Below are 27,061 nucleotides of genomic sequence, written 5' to 3'. Positions count from 1 at the left end.
AATTGCCAGCTTAGCATTGGACATTACCATGCCACAATAAGCATGTTGCTATTTCTGCTATTACTATTAATTGGATGATTGTCCTCACAATTTTTTTGACATGCTGCACGGATGACAAAGGAATGCAAGCTATCAGTATGTAGAAAGAGCACACAATATTACTGCAAGTTTTCAAGATGTCCACCAAATCATTCTTCATTGCTCATGAAGTGTAGAGAATTGAACAAGGTGAGTACATTGCATTCACATCAGTAAAGTAATTCCATGCTCCTTTACCGAGTCTACGACAGCTAATAGTTTCCCCTCCAGCTTTTCATTCTTACGGGTGTAATACAAGGATGTAAACACATCAGCCTCCTTGGCACGCTCAGCCAGTACTTGGCCGACAATCCGACAGGCATTCAAGTCGCACCTTGACTTGAGCACTGATCGCAAGTCCTTAGAATTGGTGCTTGCCACAGCAACAACCTTGTTGGACATGCGATGCATAATGCTTGCGTGGATGTACTTCTTGGAAATGAATACATCAAGGGTAAATGGGAGCATGTATGCCTCTGTTCTATGCTTGAAAGACCTGATAGGCCGTCTCTCACCTTTTTTCAGCTTAGACCTAGGCTTATCCACCTTGTCGAACTTCCACACTGGTTCATCATTCCTTGCAGGTAAATCATCCAAGAATAAACTCGGGTCATTGAAAGACTTAGTGGGACGAGTGTTGTCGAAATATTTGGGGGGACGAGGACCCTGGAGAGAGAGGGGGAAAAAAAAGATTTGTGAGAAACCTTCATAAAAAGACAAAGCTGACAATAACCATCATAACAAGACAACGTTTGAGATATCAAAGGCAAGATAATAGGCTGCACCTTGTCAGCATGTGCATGCCTAGCTGCAACGTAACAGAATGGCGTCTCCCGTGGCAAGAACTTTGCTGATAAACTCCTTAGGGTGGCCAGACTCTTCAGAGATGACATACCATTCAACACCTGTGTTCAAAATAGCTATTATTCATAAAGAAGGCCATTTACTGTTGGTAAATATTGATCCCTAATGCAATGAAATAATGAAAAAAAAAATCGCAAAAAAAAAACCCAACTAAAATTCTAAATAGGTTGGTAATGATCGTTCGCAATTATATCTACAAAACAACTCAAGTTAGATAAAAAATATCCAAGGGTCATTCAAATGTCTCATTCCATATCGGAGCTCTTGATATCCTAGCATAGCAAAATTAGCCATCACATTGAGACTGTGCTGATCTTTAAAGGGGTGTCACAATGCACTAAAATTACACACCTGAGCAAACTCACCCAATTGGGAATATTCAGTGGTTTGACACATCACAATGCAACAGAGATGCTTACAGATGTATGTTACATGATATAAAAGCAAACAGCGCCGCTGAACACTCCTCCCAGACAAATGGTCTTAGGCATGAAGGTATTCAACCACTACCTCATCACTCACCCCACAAATAACCTAAAAAGATTCGGGCCATGAGATTAGAGGACTGATACAACCAAACGTTCCCCAAACTGTCACAAATTGCTGACATGTCGCGCCACTGAAGACCCAGAGGGTTAGGGCTCCCTGAGCATAACCTGCAGATTCCGGCCGAGGGGCCTGAACCCTAGCAAAAGCAGAAGAAGAAGAAGGATTTACCAACTTGTCGATCATTGCCGAGTGGCCCAAATAATAAATTGGGTTAGGATTGAAAATCCTCACCCCCTACAACTTACAGGAACTAGCCGAGGGGCCTAAACCCTAAAATAAAGTAGAGATCACACATTCAAACACAAAATGCGTAAAAACTGATGATGTGGCAGGTTGTACAGACATCTCCATGTTTTGCGCTGACTCTCGATGACGTGGCAGCACTCTACGGACAGCCCTCTAGGCGCTTGATTTTGGACCAGATGCTTTTAGAACTGCTCCTTTTCATCTGAACTGCTTTTGGAATACATGTTGTGGGCTCTCTCTCTAACATTCTACCAGGTGGAGAAGCAAAGCAAAGCCCTGTTGAAGTAATCTAAAGAAATACTCAAAGGGGCACCATTGTTTGGGGCCATTTCAATCTGGGAGTTGAACTCTATCACTCCGTGTCTCGTGTGAATCCTCTCTTCCTATTCAGTTTTTGAAGTGCTAAGCGTTTGTCTCCGTCTATCCTTTTTAGTTGACACATGGTGCCCGCCCTGTTACAGTGGTATGAAAGCTTCAGTCGTGTGCTTTTTCCAGAACGTACCGGTCCTCCCAAGAACTGTTAGAGTTTTGGCATCTCAAGTGAACTGCCCAATGTGATCCCATTATTTAGTTTGGCCTTTAGGTATTTATTTTACTTATTTGTCAAAGTCTGGGTAGGACAATTTACTGAGGTTGCTATAAAAGCAACCCTCAACCCCCATTGTATTCACATCAGTAATTCATTGCCAAGGTTGCTTGGTTCAAGAGACTCTCTCTCTCTCTCTCTCTCTCTCTCTCTCTCTCTCTCTCTCTCTCTCTCTCTCTCTCTCTCTCATGTACCACATCTTACATCCCCCCATTAGTACAGGATGGAGCTAGATAGCTTGATGCACTCTCATGATTGTACTACCTTGAGCATACAGACATGCATATACCCCTAGAGATAGAGCTCCATCCCTCCTTAGATACTCCACTACCTACATTCAGTTCAGTTTTGTATCAATTTTGTTTCATTTGTCTTTCCGATAGACGGATGACATACACACAATGTACATTTGATTTGTCTCATAGGCCGATTTCGGCCTGACATAGACGTTAAAAATCTTTCTTTCTTTCTTTCTTTTTCTCTCTCTCTCTCTCTCAGAGCAGAGCAGAGCTAGCGGCACCCCCAATGCTAGTAGACGCCCTCTTCCAGACAGTTTGCTTCATCCAACGCATGCAAGAGCTTCCACCAGACAGACTCACACACAGAGCTTTCGAGGCATCGATACAGCTACATCAAGAGGGGGACACCAAAGCATGGTACTCACAGGTCACAGAGTGGTTCACATCCCATGGCTTGGACATCACAAACTTGCCCCCCTTTTCAGTATGATCTTGACTCCCCATACATACGCCTCTCACACCATGAGAGGAATCGAGTTCTCAGACAGGATCTCTGGCAGCTATACATCCGAGAGACATGGATCACACCCAGAGAGCCTCTTCCTACGGAGAGGCAATACTACAGAGACCACTTCCTGACCATCCTAGCAGATGGTTTCATCCAGAGACCGAGATACATGGATGTCCACATGCCACATAAAGCACAGGTCGCCATTGGACAACTCAGAGTATCATCACACCAGCTAGAGATTGAGGCAGGGAGAGCTGCACATGTCCCCAGGGCAGAGAGGATATGCAGACTTTGCACAGCAGACATTGAGAGTGAGGAGCATTTTGTGTGCAAATGTAGAGCATATGAGGGGATCAGAGGCAGATATCCGACTTTGTTTGCGGATCAGCCCACCTTACACCAGATTCTTCAGTCCAGAGACCAGCGACCTTTCAGCCGCTTCCTCATAGAGGCACAGCAGCACCGGGACTCTCTCCTTCAGACATCATCAGTCGTGAGAGACGAGCGCCAGACACAGCTTACATATTTCTTCCAGAGGGACACAGCAGTACCACCATCCCAAACTACTCAGAGAGAGGTGACTCTATAGCAGGCTGAGGAGGTCTGAGCTGGCAAACGTCCCCGTCCCCATGGGCGTAGGGCACCCCAACTTCACCAGAGAGAGATCCAGGAGATCCAGGAGCGCTACTATAGATCTCTAGAGGACAGACGCATCCGGGCTTTTGCAGATCCAACTGCCATCCTACGGGGATTGTTCACACCTCACCCACCCATGCATCATGTCTTACACCCTGATTACGCGACTGGATGGAGCTAGAGATATGATAGCATTTCTTTCATGATTGTATATACCCCAGCATATAGGATTGCATCTCTCCCCTATTTATAGAACCCCACCCTTGTACCACCTCCCTCCTCCCTTAGTCCTTACACAGGATAGCTATTTTTGCTTTGTACCTTTTCATCCTTCACAGGATATCCAGAGGACACCCACCCCATGTACCTTGATTTGTCTCATAGGCCGATTTCGGCCTCCTATGGACGTTAAAATCTCTCTCTCTCTCTCTCTCTCTCTCTCTCTCTCTCTCTCTCTCTCTCTCTCTCTCTCTCTCTCTCTCTCTCTCTCTCTCTCTCTCTCTCTCTCTCTCTCTCTCTCTCTCTCTTGCTTTCTCCCTTGCTCTCTATGCTTCCGCATCAGCGACTTTGACAAGGTATCAGAGCCTTGGTGGAGCAAGGGGACACCTTGAAGAGAAGGCGTGGAGAACCTCCCTTTTGGGAGCGGCGTCGATCCCACTCTATTCCTTGGCAGCATCTCAAGACGCTCGCATAGGTCTCCCTACCAGTGCTTTGCTCTCCCTTCACCGCCCTGCTATGGGCGCTAAGCTCTTGTGAAAGACTGCATTTTGAAAGGCGCTCTAAAACGCCAGTGTTTTATAGCCCTTGGGAGTCAGTGGCTGAGGTGTCGTTATCGATGCAGCGTTTTCAAAACGCTAGCACACCTTTTATCTTTCCATAGGCATTGCATAGTTCGTTGGGACCTAGAGCGACGCTGTAAATGTCGGGGGCAAGTCTCACTACAGTTTCGGCTCTCTTGGCAGGTGGTTTCCTGGAGGCGTATCCCCTCTAGTAGGACAATTGTTGTAAGTGTGTCCCGTCTGTAAGCATTCAAAGCATCGGCCTTCTTGGAGTAGGGCATCTCGTTGATGTTGAGTCAAACGAGGTCTGGCCACTTAAGTCACGTTGTCACGAGAATCCCAAGAAGTGGCTTTTGGAATTAAGGACTCGGAGTGTTGGTCGGTTGCGCTTCTATAACAAATTTCAATTTTCCTTTCATAAGTTTATAACCAACCGCAGCATGATCCATGAGTTCTTGCATAGTATATACTTATTTAGAGAGACAATATTCGTGTAATGGTGATGGCAATCCAATTGTATAGTGCTCGCATTGGTCCTTCAAGGGAATCAGCTTGAAGAAAGACATCGGAAGGTAAACATCAAGAAACCTTTGGTGGTAGTCTTCCATGGTTTCGGTGGCAAGCATTTTCAAGTTTCCCCATTCTAACAGGATCTGTACCTCGAACAGGGAGGTCATGTAGATTCGTGCAAAAATATTCTTGAAAGCCTACAAGTCCTTGGAGCATGCAGCTCGGTTGAAATGGAACTCGACCACTGCATAGCACTATCTTTGAGAAATCTCGAGGCTCAAGAGATCTTTTTATTCTTCTGTGTAGTTCCCGAAGGCATAGATGTTGTCAAATTGTTGCAGGATCTGCAAGGCTTTCTTCCTATTTTTCACTCCAAAAAAGTTGAAAATTTTTCATGTAGTTCCTCCATCCTTGAAACGTTTTAGTTGATTTGGTGCAACCCCTGGATGTGGATAATAAGAGGAAAAACTATATGGACTTTACCAATTGTATCTGGGTGGAGGTGGTGGCAACGGCGGTAGAGGTGGCTGTAACAAACTGCTGACGTGTCAAAGCCCTGAAGAATGGAGCCAACTTGCAGATGCCAGCCGAGGGGCCTAAACCCTAAGAACAACAAGTAACAGAAGAAGAAGTCCTACCAACTTATGGGGAACCCGTCCGATGGGGCCCCAGTGACATAAACAAACTAAAATAAAGCAAGATCCACACGCAAAAATTGATGACGTGGCAGATTTCCGAAAATTGCGTTGGCATGATGACGTGGCAGGTTGTACGGATTTCCACATTTTGCGCTGGTTGATGACGTGGCAGCTGTACGGATTTTCGTAAATTGCGCTGGGCAGCTTTTTGGCATTGCTTTTGAACCAGAAGCTTTTGAGTTTTGAAGGTTTTTTATTGTAACTCCTTTTCAGGCCAAGGGACTTCAAATATGAGGTTAGGGCTCATTCTCTAGCATGCTTCCTAGAGAAGGTGCAGAGTCTGGAGTACCGGCTTGTAATTTGATGATGCAATATAAAGAAATACCAAAAGGGGCGCCAAGGTTTGGAGCCAATACTCTCTGGGGTGGAATTTCGCCACTCCGTGTCGCGTGTCGTCTCTCTTTCAGTTCAGTTGTTATTGAAGTGCTAAAAGTCTATTCAATCTGCCCTTTTCTATTGGCACGTGGTGCCCGTCTTGTGACAGTGGTATCAGAGCATCAGGCGTATGCTTTTCTGAAAGCATACCGATCCTACAAAAGACCAGACAGAGCTATTGGATTTTTATTGAGGTATCTTCGCCCTCCAACCCGGACTTATTAGCCAATCCCACCATTACTTCATCGTGCATCGGGTGCGCTCCCGTCTTCACCGCTCATGTCTTACAAGGCATAAGCCATAAAGATCACTTACAAGAGAAGGATCCAAGATTTGTTTCGAGCTGCTGCTATAAAGATGTTGATAGCTACCAAGCAGCATACTCCAAGTACTTGGCAAGCTTTCAAGAAAATTATTGCCCAAAGTTATATGGTTTCTGACATCTTTCTTCGGAGTGCAACTTCTGGCAGAGTGGGGTATCCTGAAATGCTTGCCATGGAAACCCTAGCAGATTATAACTTGAAATTTCCTAGTAGGTGTCTCTTTTTGAGCTGATAACCTTGGAGGTCCAGTGCGATTGCTATCTTGGGACTACCATCACTGCCAAAGAAACACTGTTTGTCCAAGGAGCTGTTTGTCCAAGAGCTGATGGACCATGCTGTGCTCGGCTACGACCTTATGGAATGAACCTAACCCTAATTTTTGGTGCAGGTTTCAGGATGGAAAGTCAGTCGACTTTTCGAGCTCGATCAATGTTAGAATTGATTTTTAAGTTTGATTTCTGTTTGAGAACTTGTTTGGTGATCTTGTTTGAAATTTGTTTGAAATGGATGGTATCTGTTTTGAACCTGTCTTGGTGCCGATTTGAATTGTTTGACTTTGGTTTTAATACTAGTTTCAATGATTAGTGATTTTACTCGTGGGTGGAGAAGTGAGAAATACTGTTTTGGTATTGTTTGAACCTCGGAACGACGCAAGCCGATGCCTGGGGAGCGTTCCGTTGTATGCTAGAAAACCTCGGAACGACGCAAGCCGATGCCTTGGGAGCGTTTGGTTGTATGCTTGAACCTCCAAGCGACGCAGACTGCGGTCTTGGGAGCGTTTCGTTGTACAGTCCTTTGAGCTCATGGCCCGGACCTTTAGGTTATTTGCGGGGGGAGTGACGAGGTAGTCGTTGAGTAGCTTCATACCGCAAACCGTTTGTCTCGGGGGAGTCCTCAGCGGCACTGTTTGTTGTGTCTTGTAACATGCATATGTAAGCATTTGTGTTGCATTGTGATGTGCCAACTACTGAATGTTCCTAATTGGATGAGATTGCCTGGGTATGTAATTTTAGTGCATCAAGACACCCAAGGCAGATCAATACGGTCTGGGTGTGATGGCTAATTTTACTACGCCGGAATATCAAGAGTTCTGATTTGGGCGAAGGAAGAAGCTAACTCCTTGATCAAAAGAGCCGAAAGGAGAAGCTAATTCCTTGATCAAAAGAGCCGAAAGGAGAAGCTAACTCCTTAACAAAAAGAGAAAATTGATTGTCACTCGGAATGTATAACCGGCCCGTACAACGTAGAGGGCGGTACTATTTCAATTACCTATAAACTTTACACAGAGCACTGAGAAGGGAAGAGAACAGAGTTGCGTCTAGCGACTAGAATGTCATTGCGCACACGAGACCGACACCCTATAGGCCCCAAAGGCTGGCGCCCCTTTCGGTATTTCTTTAATTTAGAGAGAGAGAGAGAATTACAAAAAGAGCCCCTGGAAGACAACACCTGCATCCAGCTAGTACGCTCCAGATTCGGCAAAATTTCAGCAACATAACGATACCGAAATCAATCCGAATCAGTTTCTAAGGTAGGCCCTCTGTTCCACGGACATATTCCCTCAGTCGGGAGCACAAAACAGTAAATTGCAGGTCGCTGTAATTTCTGGTTCAGCCCTGTTTTTGACCTGATTTGGGCACACGACTGTCCCTGCACTGTTCCCTGCACCTTGGGCTAAGTGCCCCTTGATTCTGGAAACATTTTGAGCTCAAAACAGCCCCAAAATAGAGTAAAAACAGCAAGCGTACAATGCTGAATTTCCTGCGCAATCGAGAGGTTATCACCCTCTCGTGTACCTGCTTTGGTGCAGTAGCTAGCTACACCGGTTCCTGTGCAAAGAGGCTCTTGCCTCGGCACGAAAGCATATTTCCCCACAGTTGTACATAGGTCAAATGAGAAGCCCACTAGTGGGGCATAACATGCTGTACGTAGGGGAGAAAGAGAGCAGTATGTAGCGTGCGGGGCATCACTCCCGTCACCATACTGTGCATACAGGGCAAGGTAAGCATTCCATAGCTTCTGTACCTGCTACAATCCACCTGAGGCTGAAAATGGCGCCCCCTTTGTTGATATGCAGCTCGTTTTTGCCTCCCAGAGTGGCAGAATCGCTCACAGACTGACACGTCGCCCAGTTTCCGAGTTTGGGCTTTCCCTGCTAAAAATATCTCAACTGGTGCGTCAGTTGTCTTGGCAGCAGAGCAATAAAATGTTCCCCTTGTCATTCCAGAGCTAATGACGCAAACACATTTTCCAGTCAAAAATAGCAGTTCCCTAAATTTTAGGAGATGCTTCCATGGCGTCCCTATCGGTCTTCTGATCATCATTGAAGACTATTTGACCAACATTTACAATGTGGGTTAATTTACTGGCCCCTTTCAACTTATAAAGCTACAGTGACTTGACGAGTGGCCCAAATTCCAGTTTGGCACATACGAGCTTCCATACTCATCAGAATTCAATGCTAACTGGCCCGGGCAGTCCCTGTCTGACCGACCTAGATCCCCGATGTGAGAAACCCATTTGGCTGTAGCCGTTTCACACTGGCCATGCAATGTCCACTTGCACCTTTTCAAGGGTTTTGGGACAAACAAGTAAAAATAAAATAAATATATCTAATACTTATTTACGGAAGGCAACAGGAAAAATACACCTCCTGGTGACAAAATGACCCTCGGGAAATTTTTGAACTAACTTGAGTTGTTTTGCAGATATATTGTAATCGTGGACGATTACTCTCTTTCAAGAATGGGAGATGTAACAAATTGCTGACGTGTCAAAGCCCTGACGAATGGAGCCAACTTGCAGATGCCGGCTGAGGGGCCTAAACCCTAAGAAAGACAAGTAACAGAAGAAGAAGTCCTACCAACTTATGGGGACCCAGTGACATAAAGAAACTAAAATAAAGCAGGATCCACACGCAAAAACTGATGACGTGGTAGATTTCCGAAAATTGCGTTGGCATGATGACGTGGCAGGTTGTACGGATTTCCACGTTTTGCGTTGGTTGATGACATGGTAGCTGTACGGATTTTCGTAAATTGCGCTGGGTAGCTTTTTGGCATTGCTTTTGAACCAGAAGCTTTTGAGTTTTGAAGGTTTTTTATTGTAACTCCTTTTCAGGCCAAGGGACTTCAAATATGAGGTTAGGGCTCATTCTCTAGCATGCTTCCTAGAGAAGGTGCAGAGTCTGGAGTACCGGCTTGTAATTTGATGATGCAATATAAAGAAATACCAAAAGGGGCGCCAAGGTTTGGAGCCAATACTCTCTGGGGTGGAATTTCGCCACTCCGTGTCGCGTGTCGTCTCTCTTTCAGTTCAGTTGTTATTGAAGTGCTAAAAGTCTATTCAATCTGCCCTTTTCTATTGGCACGTGGTGCCCGTCTTGTGACAGTGACGGTTGCATTGGGTACACTGCAAGCCATATTTTGGAAAACTCCCCCGATTGGAATTGAAGACTAAGTAGATTGTCGATTAGAAGCCCTTGTGCTTTCTAGTGTTGGAGGAGGAGGAACAACCTGAGGCAAAAGAGGTGGGAACATGTAATTCAAGTACTGTTGAAAGCTCTACAAAACTCGGAGATTATGCTGAGGATTCTTTGATAGAATGTCGCAAAGCTCGTCGAGGAGAAATTGCAGATACTCCGTGGACTCCAAAACGCCATTTTGCTCTATTTGTTCTTGTCAAAGTCGACGATGTGGAAGCGTAGAGACCCAGGGAGAGAGAGAGAGAGAGAGAGAGAGAGAGAGAGAGAGAGAGAGAGAGAGAGAGAGAGAGTCTCCTGAACCAACCAACCTTGGTAATGAATAATTGATGTGAATACAATGGGGGTTGAGGGTTGCTTATATAGCAACCTTAGTAAATTGCCCTACCGAGACTTTGACAAATAAGTAAAATAAATACCTAAAAGCCAAACTAAATAATGGGATCACTTTCGGCAGTTCACTTGAGATGCCAAAACTCTAACACCCTCTTTGCAGCTCATAGTGGACATCAATAGTGAGACCAAGTCGATGAAGAAGCTACCATGGACACCCCAACAAATGCAGACTACTAGATACACCTCGGATTTGCTAATCCTCAACTTGGTACCTTAGAAAAATGCCATCTTGAGCATCGGTTGCCTTTTAGAAAATTGAATTGTAGACCACACTGTCCAAGGATCCCCATTCGTGAACTGTGAACACATCACGTCCAAAATACTTTCCAGACAATGAACTTTGAGACACATCTTGTCCATAATCCAACCAACAACAATAGATTGGTGCACTCATCCATAGTGTTTAGATGCTTGCCAGATGCATGTGCCTTGAACTCCGACCTACGGGTTCAAACACCGAGAACTTGAACTCCAATTGAAGGGTCCAAATTAATTATACGGAGCACGCTTGCCCCTCTCTGCCACTCACAAGCCTCTCTCTGACTTAAGCTAGTGGCGGCAACTGCCCTCTGACTAGAAATCTGGTGCCATGGCCATTGTGGTCGACACCACGTGTGCCATGCCGATCTCATGTGTTAAATATTTATTACCGTAATCTTTGTCCAGTTTGCCTTTGTCTGCCTCTATCTGTGAGTTCCTGCTTTTGCCTTTGGCTTCAAACTCCCGAGCCAAACAAAGCGTCATGTCACATTTATAACAACTGTTGTCAGACCTCGTGGGTATCGAGGCAGCTAACTGAGTACTAGAGTCTAGTATTGACATCCTTGTCAAGCTTGCCTTTGCCTCTGTCCTCCAGCGAACTCATCCATTTGCTTTTGGCTTCACAATCTCGAGCCAAACAACTTGCCGGTTTCCTTGAGAACTGTGGTTGAGCATATGCCACTAACTGGATGGTTGATCTGCTATCCATAGCCATTTGTTGGTTTTGATCATGGTTCATCTTTGCCGAGGCTTCTCGAGAACGGCCCTCAAAACTTGATACATGATTTGCATACAAAACTGGTCGAGGTCCAATGCTGCAGTTGCATATCAAAACGCTCATGTTGAAGCTTCTGAGTGTTGGGACAGCATCTCAAGATGCCCATCAAAATGGTGCCCTAAGCAAGCAGCGTTTCGAAATGCACATCTGTGAGGCTATTGCAAAAACTGCGGATGTTGACCCCCACCACCTTCTCTGGGCAGCGTTTCAAAATGCCCTTAAGGGGTGCAACAAATCCCCTTCGAGTAGAGTCACCCTTAAAGCTAGCACCTCTTAAAACGCTATGCATTTGCTTCAATGTGTGAGCTCTCCTTTGCTGTGCACTTATCTTCGACCCAGGAACCATCGAAATTTCATCCATCCTGAATTCTTGAAAAAGATGGATTTTGTGTACGATCAATTCGTTGGAGAACTTGAAGCCGAGCTAGCCACCGGGAAAACTAAAAAAGTTGTACCTTTCATTAGTGCAATTCTGGTCACCATCCATGAGTACCACAACAAAGCAGATTTTCACATCATGAAGTTGGGCAATTGTGATGCTCTTCTAGGCATGCCTTGGCACGACAAGAACGATGCAACCATCCAGATTCAAAATCACACCATCACTTTGTAGCAAAACGACAAGCCACTCGTCCTTAAAGTTCAAGTAATAGAGACCAACCCCGAATGATTTTAAGATTGAATTGTATTAAGATACTCTTTGAACTTTGTTTGACAATACTGTTTAAAAAATTATTTGTAATAGAAACGAACTCTTTTGAGCTTGTTTTGGTGCCAATTGAGAATGCTTGGTTTTTCATGCCGTCTTCTGAATATCTTCGGCTTGGGCTTTCCTGAGAGGAGTGTTCATGTTGGATGTGGAACCTCTGAACAACACAGACCGGTGGTCTAGGGAGCGTTCAGTTGTAAGCTGGAAAACCTCTGAACGACACATGCCGGTGGTTTGGGGAGCATTTAGTTGTATTTGGAGCCTCCAAGCAATGCAGGTTGTGGTCTGGGGAGCGTTTGGTTGTATCACTGATCGGTCCTCTAAGCTCATGGCCCGAACCTTTTAAGATTAATTGGGGGCGGAGTGAGGTGGTTGTCATTGAGTATCTTCATGCCTAAGATCGTCTGTCTGGGAAGAGTGCTTGGCGGTCCTATTTGTTCTCTCTTGTAACATGTATATGTAAGCATCTATCTATGTCGCATCGTGATGTGCCAACCATCAAATATTCCTAATTGGGTAAGATTGCCTGGGTATGCAACAATTGAAACCGGCCTGTTCAATCCAAAAAGGGCGGTAGACTTTAAACTTAAACCTTATTTGCTTTCACCCAATTAATTTGTCGTCCACTTTACCTGTACTTTCAAGACACAACAAAGGGGAGAGGGATACAGGCTGCTAGATTGCACCTGTATGAGTAGACCGACACCAGATTGGCCCCTAACTTAGGCACCCCTTTCGGTATTTCTTTATTGTTCAAAAGAGGGAATAAAGGTTGTGGTTCCCTACAAGCTGCCCCGCACAAACTTGGCTGAATTTCAACTGTTCCGGCCCGATTTCGGCAGCATAACTATACTAGGACCCTTCACGGTCAGTATTCCCACGCATTGAATGACTTTCCTGACGCATACGGGCACTTTGCAAAACCTGGCGAGAATCTGCAGCACGCTGAATTCTCTGTTTTCAGCCCCGAAAATGCGCCAGATCGCCTGTACAACGGTCCCCTCGCGTCCCCGAACCTCCTGGGGGTATTAGGGTCCGTTTAGGGCCAAAACCCTAAACCTGCAAAAATACACAGCAGGCTGTAATTTACTGTTTCGGGCTCCGTTTCGTGTGCCGGTCGCATCCGTAGCAAGTCCTAGAGCTCCCGCACCTGTAGGGCTACTTGCCCTTTGAATCCGACGAGATTTCTGGCGTGAAACCTCTCCGAATTCACCTGTACCTGCGGGGGGATTAGCCGCTAGCTAATCCAGTACGTGTGCAAGAGGCTCTTGCCTCGGCAATCGCGCATGAATCCACACAACTATACATTGGTCAAATGAAAAGCCCACTAGAGGGGCATAACATACTGCCATAGAGGAGAGAGAGGGCAGTGCGTAGCGTGCAGGGCATCACTCTTGGCACCACACTGTACATAGGAGGGAAAGCAAGCACTCCATAGCTCTTAACCTGTGACAAAATCTGAAAATGAGCTTCTCTCAGCTTAAAATTCAGCGCCACCTTCTCTTGCATGAGGAAAGTGCACCAGAATGTGCCACTTGGCGCATTTACAAGCATTTTCCCGTTTCGGGGTTGCCGCCTAAAAATCTCCCAACCGGTCGCCCAGTTGACTTCACGGCAGAGTAAGAAAATGTTCTCCTTGTCATTCCGGAGATAATGACGCAAACACATTTACAGGTCCCAAAATAGCAATTCCCTAAATTTTAGGAGATGCTGCCATTGCATCTTTCTAGGTCATCCGACCCCCTTTGTACACTGCAGCCACACCCAGAACTGAAATGTAGCCTCTGTAGCAAAGGATTCCACTTTGGCTAATCAATGACCCCACTTTGGCTAACCATAGTCTTTGTCCAACCTTAGTGCTCTCTTGCCCTCAGGCCTCGACTCCCTCTGGACAGTTCCACACTAGCTATGCAATGCAGGGCAGTTAGATTTCCCGAGGGTTGTTTCCAAAAAGTGAGTAAATAGATAATAAGAAAGAAATCAACAAAAAGGATAGATAGTAGTCACACGCTGGTGACATACCCCCCTCTTGAAATCTCAAGCGTCCTCGTTTGCATCTATGTCGTACATGCTCACAGTCAACACTGATGTATTCAACACCTGTCGACACATGTACGACACATACATGCTCATTGTCAACCCTGGTGTATTCAACACCTCGTCAACACATGTATTGCCTACGTGTGAACCCTGTCCCAATGACATAGTGGTAGCTTCGCACTCTGCCATTGCTTTGAGTCACTAACTTTCCAATGACAAAATGGTAGCTACGCATTTTGCCACTGTCTTATAGTACACGTTGGACCCAGTAACACTTTCGAGCATACCCAAACCGACAGTTTAAGAATGCAGTTACACATGTACCCTTTAATAGAAGCAATTACTGTATCCTTGACAAACTGACAAGAAATACTCACTTCTATAGCACTAACCATACTTTTGGACATTCCATAAGAGCAATTGCCAAACTGACAATCTGTACAGCTCTAACATTTATGTAACAGGTATTTCATTTGAGCTCACTCTAAATACCATGTACATCATTTCTTTCAGAAGCCATTGTCACACTGACAATCCATGTAGCTTTGAAACTCAAGGGGTCAAGGTAGGTTGCAAATCGAAGGCTTCAAGGTAAAGTGATAACACAATTGGTGACTCTGCAAGTTCACCTTCTTCCATCCACTTAGCATCCATTGGTGGATAGTTTCTGAACTTTACCAAGTAACGCCTAGCAACCTTGCCTTTCACTTTTCTTTCTTTGTGTGCCAAACTCTGTTCGGGGACCAAGATCTCGTCAAGTTCCTCGACTTCCGGCTGATCTTCAGCTGGCATATCCTCTGGCACATCACCCACATAGGGTCTGAGAAGACTCACATGAAACGCATTGTGAATCTTCCAACTGTCAGGCAATTTCAGCCTATATGCAACATCACTGATTATGTCGCACACTTGAAAAGGCCCATAGTAACGCATGTTGAGCTTTGGAAACAGTCTTTCCTTGCCCTTCATCTTCTTTAACCTTGCCTTTTCAAAGCGTAGAAGCACCCAATCACCAAGTGAAAATACCACTTCACGACGGTGACGATCAACTGCTTTCTTTTGCTTTGCCTGAGTCTTTTCTAAGGCCACTTTGACCTTCTTGTACATTTCATCTATGTCCTGAACATACTTATCTGCTTCAAATATCTTGTCCTTTGTATGCAGTATGGGAGGAACTTTCTTGCCACCTTCAACTATTTCAAAAGGTGCCTTGCCAGTTGATGAATGCACTGTATTATTGTATGCATACTCCACCAATGGCAAATATTGCTCCCACTTTCCTTTGTGCTCTGACACGTAGCACTTTAGCAGATCTAGGACGGTAGAATTTGCCTCTTCTGACTGCCCATCTGTTTGAGGATGAAATGACGAAGAGAATTTGAGCATGGTGCCCATATTCTCAAACAAGCCTCTCCAGAACAAACTTGTCATGCGTGGATCACGGTCGCTAACAATCGACTGTGGCATGCCATGATACTTGAAAATATTGCTCATAAACAAGCGTGCCATCTGATCTGGCTTTATCTTCTTCCTGACAGGAATAAAATGAGCCTGTTTACTGAATCTGCAAATAATGGTCCAAATACCATCGTTTCCTGTCTGCGTTCTCGGAAGATCAAAGATAAAATCCATAGCAATACTTTCCCATGGTTTATCTGGAATAGGTAGTGGTTGCAATAACCCTGGTGCCTTTTGCCTGTCAAACTTGACCTTCTGGCAAATTAGGCATTCTCGCACAAAGGCATCCACATCTCTTCTCAATGTAGGCCAATAGAAGAATGTCTCAACCGCTTTAACTGTAGCATCGATACCACGATGCCCTGCATACGGTGGGACATGACTCTCTTCCATAACTTTGCGTCGCAATGCTTTGTGACACACAATCCGCCATGCATCATCATGAACCCATCTTTGAGAAGATAGTGTTCATGACGTCCATCCATTGACTGCTCGAAGACCCTTGCAAAATCTTCATCATTTGCATATTGTTCCCTCATATCATCAAGTTCATGATGATAAGGAATTGACACAGCTGAAATTTGTGGCTTCCTTGACAAGGCATCAGCCACAACGTTCTTCTTGCCTTCCACATGCACAATCTGAAAATGGAACATGGACAAAATATTCGCCCATCGCATATGCTTCTCAGATAACTTTGTCTGTGTCAAGAAGTATCGCAAGGTCTGATGGTCCGTTTGAACAACGAAATCTGCACCTAGCAGGTAGTGTTTCCAACTTAAGAGCGCATGAATCACAGCCAGTAACTCTTTCTCATAGACCTGCATGGTCATCTCTGGCCCTTGCAAAATTCTGCTCTCATAGGCTACTACCCTGCCATCTTGCATTAGCACTGCACCAATGCTACTACCGTAGGCATCGCACTGGACCACAAACGACTTCCTAAGATCTGGCAACACAATGACTGGATCTGAAGTCATCTTTTCCTTTAAGAGATTAAAAGCTGAAATCTCTTTCTGTGTCCATCTAAAGGTGACTGCCTTCTTTTGAAGAGCATGTAAAGGTGAAGCAATCTCAGCGAAATTTCGGATAAACCTTCTGTAATAGGAGCATAGTCCCAAGAAACTTCGGACATCATGCATCGTCTTCAAATCTGGCCATGACTTGATCGCTTCAACTTTTGCAGGATCCATTCTGACACTATCCTTTGAGACAATGTGTCCAAGAAAGTGAATCTCTTCCAGAAAAAATTCACTTTTCTTTGCATTGATGAGCAACCTATGACTGCGTAGCTCTTTGAACACAATGGCCAAGTGATGCCTATGCTCCTCTTCATTCTTTGAGTAGATTATCATGTCATCAAAGAATGTACCAACAAACTGCTGGTGTGGACAGAAAATTTTGTCCATCATCCTATTGAACGTAGCAGGAGCATTTGTGAGACCAAAGGGCATCACTAAAAATTCGTAAAGGCCAAACGTTGTTCTAAAAGCAGTCTTGTGCACATCCTCTGATCTAATGCGGATCTGATGGTACCCACTCTTTAAATCTATCCTGCTAAACATAGCTGCTCCTAATTTGTCCAGAATATCATCAATTCTAGGTATAGGGAACCTATTCTTGATGGTATTCTTGTTCAGTGCACGGTAGTCGATGCACATACGCCATGAGCCATCCTTTTTCTGCACCAACAACACTGGAGAACAGAATGGAGATGAACTGGGCTGAGTCAGCCCCTTTTCTAACAGCTCATGTACTTGGCCCATTATCTCTTTCTGCTGAGCCGCCTAACCCTGTACGGAGGCTTATTTGGTGGGCTACTGCCTAGCACCAAATCTATCGCATGGTCCTCGGGTCTCTCTGGCGGTAATTGAGACAGTAATGAATCAGAAAAACAGTCACTACACTGTTGTAAAAACATTGACCTTTCTTTATCTAGCATAAATAAATTTGATTCATCACAATCTACTTCACGTGCAAAAACCAAGTACGCAGAAAGATGCTTTTTCATTACAGAAGTAATAGCAGAAGCTGATACAGTGGGAATAGACTCCCCTTTAAGCTTTACATCCAGAATGTGAGTCTTTCCCCTGCTCTGTACAGTGATCTTTTTGTTGTAGGCATCCATGATTCCCTGTACACGAAACAACCAAGGAATACCTAGCAACACATCACATCCGTCCACTGGCATGATGTAAAATTCTTCAGCATCTACATAGGACTGGATATGTAGGCACAACTTTCCAATGATGGGTGTCACAGCCTCTGTATGGCCAGGACATGCCAAACCTGCCTCTGCTATATACCCCATCTCTTCAGGTCTGATTCCCAACTTCGAAGCCAATTCTGGGGAAATGAAGTTGGCTTTGGCACTTGGATCAAAGAAGATAAGCATTGTTTGATCCCTGACCTTTCCCCATGCTCTGCAAAGCTCACTTGCATTTGAATTTGGCTTGTCGCCGACCATATCTGGCACTAGACCAGCCATGGGCTTCTTTCCTTTCTTGTCTTCCTTGTCTTCAGAATCAACTGGCCTTTTCTTTGTAGGACAATTGTAAGCAATGTGGCCAGGCTGCTCACAGATGAAGCATTTGTTCTCTGACCTCAGGACCTTCTTTTGCTCTTCCGACTTGCGAGGAAAACGTCTTTTCCATTTCTTCACTGGTCCTTTTTCTGATTCAGCCGTAGCTTTGTCTTTCCCTACGTTGGCTGGCTCCTGAGACACTTTCGGAGCCTCCTTGGGAACATACTTCTTCGCTGAATTTTTCTTGGCTGATCCTTCCTTGACGCCAGTATTGAATTCACAATCTTCTCCCTTGAGCAAACCATTGCCAGTGTTTGCTACCTCGATGAGCTGCGTCAAAGTAGTGACTTTGGTCTTCATGCAGTATTTTCTCAATCCTTAGGGTAGGCCACAACAGTATTTTTCAATCTGTTCTGTCAATGGCACAAACCTATAGGAAGTTACTGGAAGTAGAGCTTTCCAAAACTTCCGATTGTAATCATCCAGATTCTTGCAAGCGGCAGCATTAAGCTGGTGCCATTGTGTCATGACATCTGCTTCGAAATCATCAGATAACCATGCTGCTGCAAAAATCTGTTTGAAATAAATCCATGTGGACGGAGCTTGCCCTTGGAGCAATAAAGTTGTCCACCATTGTCCCGCATTCCCTGTCAAGAAAGTGGTTGCCTTGCGGACCTTTGAAGCCTCTGTAAAGTTTCCCCCTGCATAGGCCTTGTCAAAACTGCTGGAGGAATGAGAGAGCCTTCTTCCTGTCATCAAACCCTGTAAAGGTCGTGAAAGTCACACCTTTGCCACCTTCTTTGTATGGAGTTGGCCTCTCCAGCGGCGTTAAATTGTCATATGAAGTGACTGAAACATGGGAACACTGTTAGGGTTCATTTGTGTTCCCTGTCCGCAATTAAGTTGACCTGGAAATGCCATATTTGGCTGCTGATTTGTAATTCCAGCCATACCAAAATTTGCCTGTGGCATCCCAAATTGGCCCTGAGTGCTTTGAAACCCTGGTAGCATGCCCGTGACACCATACATGGGGTTAGGCATCATCGTTTGAGCACCCCCAAACACTGTTCCTGGCGTGTAAAACTGATTTCCAGGTGCATGAACAGCCATGCTCTGGAATACCGATCCACCTCCAAAATAGCCAGGGTGTACTGAAGGTGGTGGGAAGACTTGTTGCATAGCCTGTAGGTTGCTTCCCTGCCCATTAGAACCAGCTATAAGCTGCTGAAAAGTGGCTGGCTGAACTGGTACAGCTTGAAAGACTGGCCTCTCAGCCACCTGTTCTTGCACCTTAGGCACAGGTTGTGGAGACTGCATGTTCTCCGTCAAGTGTACAGGTGTTTCCATTGACTGTGCAATATGAATCACCTGTGCTCGAGCCTTAACAGGCTTTTGAATATGATCCAGTGACCCAACTTGCTGAGACGGAACAGGAGGTTGCAGAAAGGCTAAAAACCTCGGGTTCTGCATTACTTGTGTGAACATAGCCACAGCAATAGCCAACTGGGTCTTGAATATATCATCATCCGTCTGTGGTGGTCTTGAAAACTCACCCACTTCATGTGTCTGTTGACCCTGTGAAGAGGAAACCTCTTAGTCACATCATCTGGTCTGTCAACCATAATTGCAATTCCCTGTGTCTCGTCTATGATCCCCTGTGTCTTCAAGCCCAAACTGATCGAGGCTCACTTCTATGGGAAAAAGTGATTTAATCCCATCGATGGAACCATGAAACCGGCCTATTCAATCCAAAAAGGGCGGTAGACTTTAAACTTAAACCTTATTTGCTTTCACCCAATTAATTTGTCGTCCACTTTACCTGTACTTTCAAGACACAACAAAGGGGAGAGGGATACAGGCTGCTAGATTGCACCTGTATGAGTAGACCGACACCAGATTGGCCCCTAACTTAGGCGCCCCTTTCGGTATTTCTTTATTGTTCAAAAGAGGGAATAAACGCTGTGGTTCCCTACGAGCTGCCCCGCACAAACTTGACTGAATTTAAACTAATCCGGCTCGATTTCGGCAGCATAACTGTACTAGGACCCTTCACAGTCAGTATTCCCACGCATTGAATGACTTTCCCGACGCATACGGGCACTTTGCAAAACCTGGCGAGAATCTGCAGCACGCTGAATTCTCTGTTTTCAGCCCCGAAAATGCGCCAGATCGCCTGTACAACGGTCCCCTCGCGTCCCCGAACCTCTTGGGGGTATTAGGGTCCGTTTAGGGCCAAAACCCTAAACCTGCAAAAATACACAGCAGGCTGTAATTTACTGTTTCGGGCTCCGTTTCGTGTGCCGGTCACATCCGTAGCAAGTCCTTGAGCTCCCGCACCTGTAGGGCTACTTGCCCTTTGAATCGGACGAGATTTCTGGCGTGAAACCTCTCCGAATTCACCTGTACAGGCGGGGGGATTAGCCGCTAGCTAATCCAGTACCTATGCAAGAGGCTCTTGCCTCGACAATCGCGCATGAACCCACACAACTGTACATTGGTCAAATGAAAAGCCCACTAGAGGGGCATAACATACTGCCATAGAGGAGAGAGAGGGCAGTGCGTAGCGTGCAGGGCATCACTCCTGGCACCGCACTGTAAATAGGAGGGAAAGCAAGCACTCCATAGCTCTTAACCTGTGACAAAATCTGAAAATGAGCTTCTCCCAGCTTAAAATTCAGCGCCACCTTCTCTTGCATGAGGAAAGTGCACCAGAATGTGCCACTTGGCACATTTACAAGCATTTTCCCGTTTCGGGGTTGCCGCCTAAAAATCTCCCGACCGGTCGCCTAGTTGACTTCACGGCAGAGTAAGAAAATGTTCTCCTTGTCATTCCGGAGGTAATGACGCAAACACATTTTCAGGTCCCAAAATAGCAGTTCCCTAAATTTTAGGAGATGCTGCCATTGTATCTTTCTAGGTCATCCGACCCCCTTTGTACACTGCAGCCACACCCAGAACTGAAATGTAGCCTCTGTAGCAAAGGATTCCACTTTGGCTAGTCAATGACCCCACTTTGGCTAACCATAGTCTTTGTCCAACCTTAGTGCTCTCTTGCCCTCAGGCCTCGACTCCCTCTGGACAATTCCACACTAGCTATGCAATGCAGGGCAGTTAGATTTCCCGAGGGGTGTTTCCAAAAAGTGAAAGTAAATAGATAATAAGAAAGAAATCAACAAAAAGGATAGATAGTAGTCACACGCCGGTGACAACAATAGTGCATTAAGAAACCCCCCTAAAGATCAGCGCGGTCTGGGTGTGATGGCTAATTTTGCTACGCTAGAATATCAAGAGCTTCGATATGGAATGACAAAAGTGAATGACCCTTGGATTATTTTGATCTAGCTCCAATTGTTTTGCACATATAATAGCGAACAATTACTCTTCTTTCAAGAAAGGGGAAAGTCACAAACTGCTGACGTGTCAAGCCACTGAAGACCCGGAGGGTTAGGGCTCCCTCAGCCTAACCTGGAGATTCCTGTCGAGCGGCCTAAACCCTAGCAGAAGCACAAGAAGTAGAAAGATTTAACAACTTGCAGATCATTGCCGAGTGACCCAAATAATAAATTCAATTAGGATTAAAACCCCCCAACAACTTGCAGAAACCGATCGAGGTGCCTAAACCCTAAAATAAAGCAGATCACACACTCAAACACAAATTGTGTAAAAACTAATGATGTGGCAGGTTGTACGCACATCTCTACGTTTTGCGCTAACAGTTGATGATGTGACAACGCTGTATGGACAACCCTTTGGACGCTTGATTTTGAACTAGATGCTTTTAGAACTGTTGCTTTTCATGTAAACTGCTTTTGGATGGCCAAGGACCTTTAAATACGTGATGTGGGCTCTCTCTCTTGCATTCTACCACGTGGAGAAGTAGTGCAAAGCCACAGAGTTGTATCCCTGTTGATGTAATATAAAGAAATACTGAAAGGGGTGCAATCGTTTGGGGCCATTGTGTCTGAGAGTGAAACTCCATCATTCTCTGTCTCCTGTGGATTCTCTCTGTCTTTCTGTTCAGTTGTTTGAAGTGCTAGACGTCTGTCTCAATCTGTCCTTTTCGGTTGGCACGTGGTGCCCATCCTATTACAGACCATAGCTTTTGTCGCTTGGAAGGCTCCAAATATAACTAAACGCTCCCCAAACCACCAGCTTGCATCGTTCAAAGGTTTCTAGCTTACAATTAATGCGATCAGATGTTCTACATCAAACATGAACACTCCTCTTAGGAAATCCCGAGCCGAAGATATTCAAACATAATAGAAAGCAGCATAAAAAACCAAGCATTCTCAAATTGGCACCAAAACAAGTTCAAAACACATCATTTAATTTTCAATCAGTATTGTCAAACAAAGTTCAAAGCATCTTAATACAAATCAAACTTAAAATCATTCGGAGTTGGTTTGTGCCGGTTGAACTTTACGGACGATTGGCTTATCGTTCTGCTGCAAAGTGATGGTGCAGTCCTGAATCTTGATGATCGCATCGTTCTTGTCCTGCCAAGGCATGCCCAAAAGAGCATCACAACTGTCCAACTGCATGATGTGAAAATCTGCTTTGCCATGGTACCTTTGGATGGCGACTGGAAGAGCAACAATGAACCTTTTGAATTTACCTTGTAGCTAGCTCGACTTCAAGTTTGCCAGCGAGGTGATCTTACTTGAAGTCCATTTGTTTCAGGAATTCTAAATGAAATTTTCGGTGGCTCCTGGGTCGAAGAAGATAAGTGCCTTTAAGCCATTTAACTTTCCATAAGCTCGGCATTATTCATTGGAACCTTGAAAAGCGATAACATAAATATCACGGAAAAGTCCCACTGCAGTTTTGGCTCTCTTTGCAGATGGTTGTTCCAAAGGCGATCCCCTCTAGCAGGACAAAAGTTGTAAGTGTGTCCTGTCTGGAAACATTAAAAGCATCGGCCTTCTTGTAGTTGGGTGTCTCGTTGGCGTTGAGTCAAAAGAGGTCTTGCCCATTGAGTCGAGTTGTCACGAGAATCCTGTGATCACTTCTGGCGACGGGCCGGACGGAAACACAAGGGAAACTGTAATCTACACACTTGGCGACACTTTTAACACTTCAAAACACTTGAATAACTATGAAAGAAAGATAGAGTAGACAACACGGCACGGGGGAGTTCCAAGCTAAGACACACTGACCCCAAAGACTAGCGTCCCTTTCAGTATTTCTTTATTATTACACTTTGCAAAGTACAACTTTTGAGGGTTTGACTCTCTCCAAGATCTGCATCCTACTCTTGGAGGAGTGGCCCTCTAGGGGTCTTATAAACCTACAAGGGATGCCCAAAAGCATCATTCCTAAAAGCACTTGAACTCAAAAGCATCTGTATCCAAAAGCTTGCGTGAAAACCTGCCCATGGCTGCGAGCGAAAATCCGTACAACTGCCACATGCCATGTCAACAAAAAACGCAGGTCCTGCCGTACAGCTTTTGTGTACGCTTTATTAATCAGTTGGGCCCCCTCGGCAAGTGCATATAAGCTGGTAAGGGTTAGGATTATTAGTTCTTAACCCTTTATTTTAGGCCACTCTACAGGACTTCTTAGGTTGGGATTTCTTACGTACATTCTTTCTTTTCTAGGCTTTAGGCCTCTCGGCCGGTTCTTGCAAGACTCAGTTAAGTTAGTCCAAGATCCGAAGGTCGAAAAGATATTCCTAGCACTATGCACATTTTTAGATGCAAATTCCCCATCCAAAAAACTAATCATGGCACACAGGATTCCGGCTTTGACCAAGAGATTAACATGGACCACCTTCCTAGGGAAGTGAGTCTGGGACGGGCCAAACGAACGATTGATACGATGCGTCTAGGAGCTCGACAACGAAAACCCTAACCCTAAAACCCGCCACAAATCTCGAGAATTTGTTCGTTGTTGGTCGAGGATTCTGAGTGTTGAAACCTAAAGTAAAGCAAGATACACTCACTTGCGTAAAAATTGATGACATGACAAGTTGTACGAAAATTTCCGCGTTTTGCGCTGAGAGGTGATGACATGGCAACAATGCATGGACAGCCCTTTGGGCTCTTGCTTTTCGACCAAATGCTTTTAGACTTGCTGCTTTACATGTAACTGCTTTTGCACACGCTAAGGGCCTTTCCATATGTATTGTGGACTCTCTCTCTATAGGATTCTACCACACCGAGAAGGAGAGCAGAGCCACAAAGTTGTACGTTGTTGAAGCAATACAAAGAAATACCGAAAGGGGCGCCATCATTTGGGGCCACTGTAGTCTGGGAGTGGAACTTCGCCACTCCGTGTCTTGTGTGGATTATTCAGTTTAGTTGTTTAAAGCATAGTTACCCGGAACGCGGAACGCGAACGGCGACGGGATCCCCGCGGAACGGGGGAACGGCTAGGGGTTCGGAACGGGAACGGCGCGGAACGGGAGGTATAAAAAACACCCAAATAGTGCATTTTTTAGCTTCTTGTGTTTAAATACAAGGAGTATTAGAGTGCTTTGACTCTAATACTCACAAAAAACTCGTTTTGAAGACCATTCAATCTTGCTATGACTAGATGATGTGATAGAGAGAGAGAGAGAGAGAGAGAGAGGGAGAGACTCGAGAGAGTGACAGGGAGAGGGAGAGATTTGAGAGAGTGGGAGGGAGAGGAAGAGAGCTTGAAGGCTTAAAGCCTTGAGCCTTGAGAGAGTGAGTCTTGAGAGGGAGAGATCTTGAGAGTGTGAGAGGGAGAGAGCTTGAGCCTTGAGGATTAGCTTGTGGAGAGAAAGGGGGAGGGGGGTGCATTTTATGAGTCCTTGAGGCCTTGCACACTTCAAAAAGAAGCCCAAACATTTACTTTAATTTTTTCAATTTTTGCCAAATTTGTTTGTAGCCGTTGGCCGTTCCAGGGGCATTCCGGAACGTTTTGGGGGCATTCGGAATGTTCCGGAACCGCCGTTCCGGTTTGCACTGGCCACCCGGAACGTCAAACGTTTCGGGACGTTCAGGAAGGGAACTGCCCCCCCCGGAATGCCGGAACGGGGGCTAGGGGGCGTTCCCTGGTAACTATGGTTTAAAGTGCCTAAAGTCAGTTCAATCTGTTCTTTTCCATTGGCACATGGTGTCGTCCCAATACAATGGTATCAAAGCTTCAACTGTGTGCTTTTCTAAAAGCATATATGTCCTCTCAAGAACAAACACGACAAGATGGCCTTTTTGGATTCAACAAAATATCTACAATTTCTTCTAAATGAGCTTCGCAACATTTTCTCGAAGCATCCTCAGTAGAATCTCCCGGTTTTGCAAAGCTTTCAACAGTATTTGAATTTCAAGTTGTCTCAAGTTGTTCCTCCTTCTCTGGTACCAGAAAGCACAAGGGCTTCTAATCCACAACATACTTAGTGTTCGATTTTGAACGGGGGAGTTTTCAAGAATATGGTTCAATCTCCTGACATGTACCCAATGCAACCGCCACCACCTCCTCCACCTCCACCCAAATACAATGGTTGGAGTCCTTATGGTTTCCCCCACATCATGGAGTTGCACCAAATCAACCAAAGGATTTCAAGAATGGTGGACTACAGTAAGATTTTTACTTTCTCAAGAGTGAAATATAGGAAGAAAGTCTTGCAGTTTCTGCAACAATTTGACAACATCTATGCCTTGGGGAACTACACACAAGAATCAAAGATCTCTCAAGCCGTGGGATTTCTCAAAGATAATGCTCTGCAATGGTGGAGCTCCATAGCTATCCAGTTGCATGCTCCAAGGACTTGGCACGCTTTCAAGAATATTTTTACCCAAAGCTACATGGCATCCCTATTTGAAGTACAACTTTTGGAAAAATGGGGTAACCTGAACGTGCTTGCCACAAAAACCATGGAAGACTACAACCAAAGGAACCTCGATGTTTACCTTCCGATGTCTTTCTTCAAGCTGATTACCTTGGAGGACCAATGTGAGCGCTATACAATCGGGTTTTCATCACCCCTATAAGAATATCGTTTCTCTAAACAAGTATCTACTATGCAAGAACTCAGGGACCATGTTGTGGTTGGTTACAAACTTATGAAAGGAAAATCGGAATTTGTTACAAAAGTGCAATTGGCCATCGTCCCTTCTGAGGAGCCTCTGCTGAGGATCAAACCTCCATGCTATCCACTACCACCACCAAAAACGCTAGGGGAGGGGCTGCAAGAACGTAGATCTAACACACCACCCCACCACCCCCCCAACATGGCTGGCTATCTATGGCAAAGGGGTGCCTTCCATGTCTAGGGATGGTTTGACCATCCCTAGACATGGAAGGCATGTTTGAACCATGCGCAATATTGCAAGAGATGACCTCCCAGGCCTATTTATGGCCCTCTCCCTGGCACCACCCAGAAGTCAAGGGAAAATCCTTTGGGGCTGTAGGTGCCTACATGGCTACATGAAGAACCAAAACCCCCAAGCTACACATGGCTACAGATATCCCAACATGAGAAAACTACCTCCGGCCAGGCACAGCCACAAAACAGCCTTCACTCCCTATCATCCGTCCCTCGGAGATACCAAGACCAATTGCACGAATCTAGAGAGATGCTATAACTCTTACGCTGCTAGAAGTCTCTTGATTCTTGTGCCCCCAACCCACCCCGGCAGGGGTATTGTAATTAGCTTCATTTTTCTTTGTCTCTCTTTACGATCTTCTTCTTTGTATGCAATATACTAGTTCTGATTATTCAATATGGTGAAAGACTGGAATGCTTGATGATCTCTCCTTCTGTGAGAAGAAGAGAAGTTCTGAGCTGTACCTGGCTAGCACTACGTTCAATGTCGACAGGCAGTAGGGAGCTGAACAAGCTTGAGACACTACTTGGAACTGCAAAACGCTGAATGAAAAGAACAACTGAAAGAGACCTGTGAGAGGTGTAGATGTCTCGCAGAAGATTGGCCGGTAAGGTAGGTGTCCCTAGCGGTCTTTCTTTTGGAGAACTGCTCTCTCTTCCACTCTAAGTACAATAGGCCATGATGTCTACATTCTGGAAAGGAACACTTAGTTAAGAAGTGTATTTTAGC

The 27,061-nt window shown here is 45.2% G+C and overlaps 1 protein-coding gene across 2 annotated transcripts; it reads right to left on the bottom strand.

Annotated features, from left to right (window-relative positions):
* Positions 1-177: 177 nt before the first annotated feature.
* LOC147459636 (uncharacterized) lies at positions 178-27,061 on the bottom strand. Of its 2 annotated transcripts, none has more exons than XM_086510850.1 (3): positions 26,903-27,061; positions 864-983; positions 178-744 (listed from the first exon to the last, which is right to left on the bottom strand). In XM_086510850.1, the coding sequence occupies exons 2-3, from the start codon at positions 969-971 to the stop codon at positions 244-246; spliced, it is 609 nt and encodes a 202-aa protein (XP_086366976.1). In that variant the 5' UTR covers positions 972-983; positions 26,903-27,061; the 3' UTR covers positions 178-243. The 2 variants fall into 2 exon arrangements, with proteins under 2 accessions (XP_086366976.1, XP_086366975.1); XM_086510849.1 differs by having other exon boundaries at positions 26,797-27,051.

This window comes from Adiantum capillus-veneris, chromosome 4 (assembly GCF_014529385.1).
Source record: "Adiantum capillus-veneris isolate H3 chromosome 4, ASM1452938v2, whole genome shotgun sequence".
NCBI lineage: Eukaryota > Viridiplantae > Streptophyta > Polypodiopsida > Polypodiales > Pteridaceae > Adiantum > Adiantum capillus-veneris.
Note: the sequence above shows the minus strand (reverse complement) of the source record. Positions and strands in the feature narration are given on the sequence as shown.